This window comes from Phytophthora parasitica (genome assembly GCF_000247585.1).
Source record: "Phytophthora parasitica INRA-310 unplaced genomic scaffold supercont2.24, whole genome shotgun sequence".
Classification (NCBI taxonomy): Eukaryota; Oomycota; class Peronosporomycetes; order Peronosporales; family Peronosporaceae; genus Phytophthora; species Phytophthora nicotianae.
In genome coordinates, this window is record NW_008649010.1 from 307,893 (window position 1) to 310,471 (window position 2,579).

The 2,579-nt window shown below is 50.4% G+C and overlaps 1 protein-coding gene across 1 annotated transcript; it reads left to right on the forward strand.

The window, feature by feature from the left end:
• Positions 1-1,227: 1,227 nt before the first annotated feature.
• On the forward strand, positions 1,228-1,806 carry PPTG_11331 (hypothetical protein; the record flags this gene model as incomplete). The annotated part of the gene is made up of 2 exons (XM_008906626.1): positions 1,228-1,404; positions 1,720-1,806. The coding sequence occupies 2 exons, from the start codon at positions 1,228-1,230 to the stop codon at positions 1,804-1,806; spliced, it is 264 nt and encodes an 87-aa protein (XP_008904874.1).
• Positions 1,807-2,579: the final 773 nt, after the last annotated feature.

A 2,579-nucleotide genomic window follows, 5' to 3' on the forward strand; every position in this document is an offset into this window, starting at 1 on the left:
GTACTGCGGCGAAAAATTGAAAGTGAGCTCGAGGGTGACTGTAGACAGAAAATAGTTCTGCCATCCATGTTTGAACAACACATCGTGAGATAGTCAAGCAATCATCGTAATCCTTTCCAGATTACCTTTTTATTACCAATAAAATACACTCAGGAAAAATAATTAAAGCTGTTTTATTAAATAAAAGAAAAACTAAATATGGGTTTTAGTTCGGAGCACAACATCTGGTGATGTCGGTTGCCCGTTTTGTGAATGCTATGGGCCCAATTTTTAAAGCGAGCACACTAGAATGCTGGCCTCGCCGAGATATGTGACCGGTCTCTTTGACCAAAGTTGATTGCTGACTTTTGTGCATATGCGGAAGAGCGGTTTTTGCCCTTGGAGTATGCATTTTGAACATCACACAAGTCTCCTGGCTGTTCGAATCCGATGGAGCAAACTCAGCTGCTTTAGAGCCGCCAAGTTCACCACCTGGCTGATCTTATCCGAGGGTGGCTGAACTGCAACTTTATCGCCACATCTCTGCAGCGCAGAACTCCCGATGGTCCGCCAAAGCCAACCGCATTTGCACTTCTGCCTCGCGGAAGTCACTGACTACGACCACTACTACTACAAGTACACGACGAAAACCATAGCTAGCATGTGACTTCTGGTGTACCCGGAGGATGTACCGAACGCCGGTCTGGAGGGACCACTCTATTCCCGGCTGCTATCGAGGGGCACGGAGTCACCGGCACACATTGAGGTATTTGCAGGTGCAGGCGGCGAGCCAAATCTTCGCACTACAATTCCTCGGGAATTGGTATCAGCACGTCAAGTACCCAACACTGAAAGTCCGTCCGATGGACCTGGAACGATGCTTCGTCGAGCTGTGTATGCGGTACGAGGAGCCTCATTTCTCCATGGTCAAGTCGTTGAGTACCATGCAGAGGAGCTTACCCTTTCAACAGTCTAGGGTGAGACGACGTCCGCCATCAGTGACACGACAGAAATCGCTCCAGTCATAGCGATCTTACGGTGGAAGGCGAAACTCGTGCGTTCTATCGACTCGGTGTCTAAACTGAAAGAGGCGCACGACCTTGTTATTGACCGCTCACTCGGTCAAAATGGCCAACGCGCGGCAAGAAGCATCGGAAAGCTATTGGCTGGAATAGCCACTGTGGCGTCAGTGCCAAAATCACCAGAAAAGATCGAATGGGCGTGCCCTCAGACAGGTGTCGTTTGTACATGCGCATCGGTCACGTGGTCGATTTTGCCTACTACGTCGATGGCGGAAGGACAATCCCTACCCGCGCTCAACTGGGTGAATTATTCTGCGACGACCCTAGTTTCCGGCCGCCACCACCGGCACCACGTACCCAAATGGACGAACTGCATGAAGAACAGGGCACCGAGGAAATGAACGTTTTGACGATCTTCTGCCACCACTAGTATCCACTGGTGGAGCCCTCAAGGGCAATAGAAGCCTCCAATCAGTGTCAGAGAAGGCAAACGACGGAAGCGAGCTATATCACCCGACCACTCACTCTATACTATGAGCTCTCGCTGATAAACCGGAGCTACTGCGAGAATATGTGGACGTACTGCCAAGAAACAACGAACTGAAGTCACACATGCACCGTCCCCTGTCATTCCAACAACAACGCCAAGTGAGAGCCGGCAATTTCAGGAGAGATAAAGAGTTGACAAGGGCATCAGAGATATCTGACTTTATTACAGACAATCGAGCCGATACCAGGCAACGTTTTCGTCCGTCGACAACCCAAGTGGCTGTCCATCACGCAATTACCGCGCCTGAACACATAGGTAAGGACCCTTTGATGTTTGTTGATCATGCCCGAACCTCTGAGGCGACGAGGTTCATGCCACACCCTGCCATTCTGCACCGACTGTACTCATTTGAGTGAGATATCCATTCTTCATCTTCGTCGCTTTAATCGCGACCCTCAGTTCGACTTATCGCGTCTCAGTGTGTTAACCTGAGCAACGTTTTGGAAAAGATCAATCTGCCTACGACGCCCAAGAACCTGACGCGAATGCAGTTGGCCTCCGCTATTTCCACCCTGAGTTAGTATGGAGGGCAATTCTTTGATTCAACAACTTGTGGCCTCGTGGCAGCGGCTCAAGAGTTCGTGGACCGCCTCGTGGACTATGAACCGTGGTTTTCTATCGAAATTAAAGCTTAACGTTTTGGTGTAGCAACTTTCCGGGGGCTACCGCCGCGCCGTACAGTCCGATTTAGTTCAGGGAAGCGACTCCAGAAGAAGAGTACAAGGACGTTGGACATTCCAAAATGCAGAGCTTAGCGCACTTCTGTTCTAGCTATCACGAGGGAATCCCAGACAGGCAAGGCAGTCAATCAATACATCGGTGGAGAGAACAGGACAGAAAACAGAATGGGGCACATATGGCGAAGCGCGGTGAACACTCTGCCGACAAAGGGGGCGTATAGTGAGACCCGGACTTGGGGGTCAACTTCTAGGATGGTAACACCGGAAATAACCCGAAAGTCGAGTTGGCGTGTGACCTTGTGGCTTATCCTCGTAGGTGTCGAATTGCTGAACTTGGCGCTTCGGTAC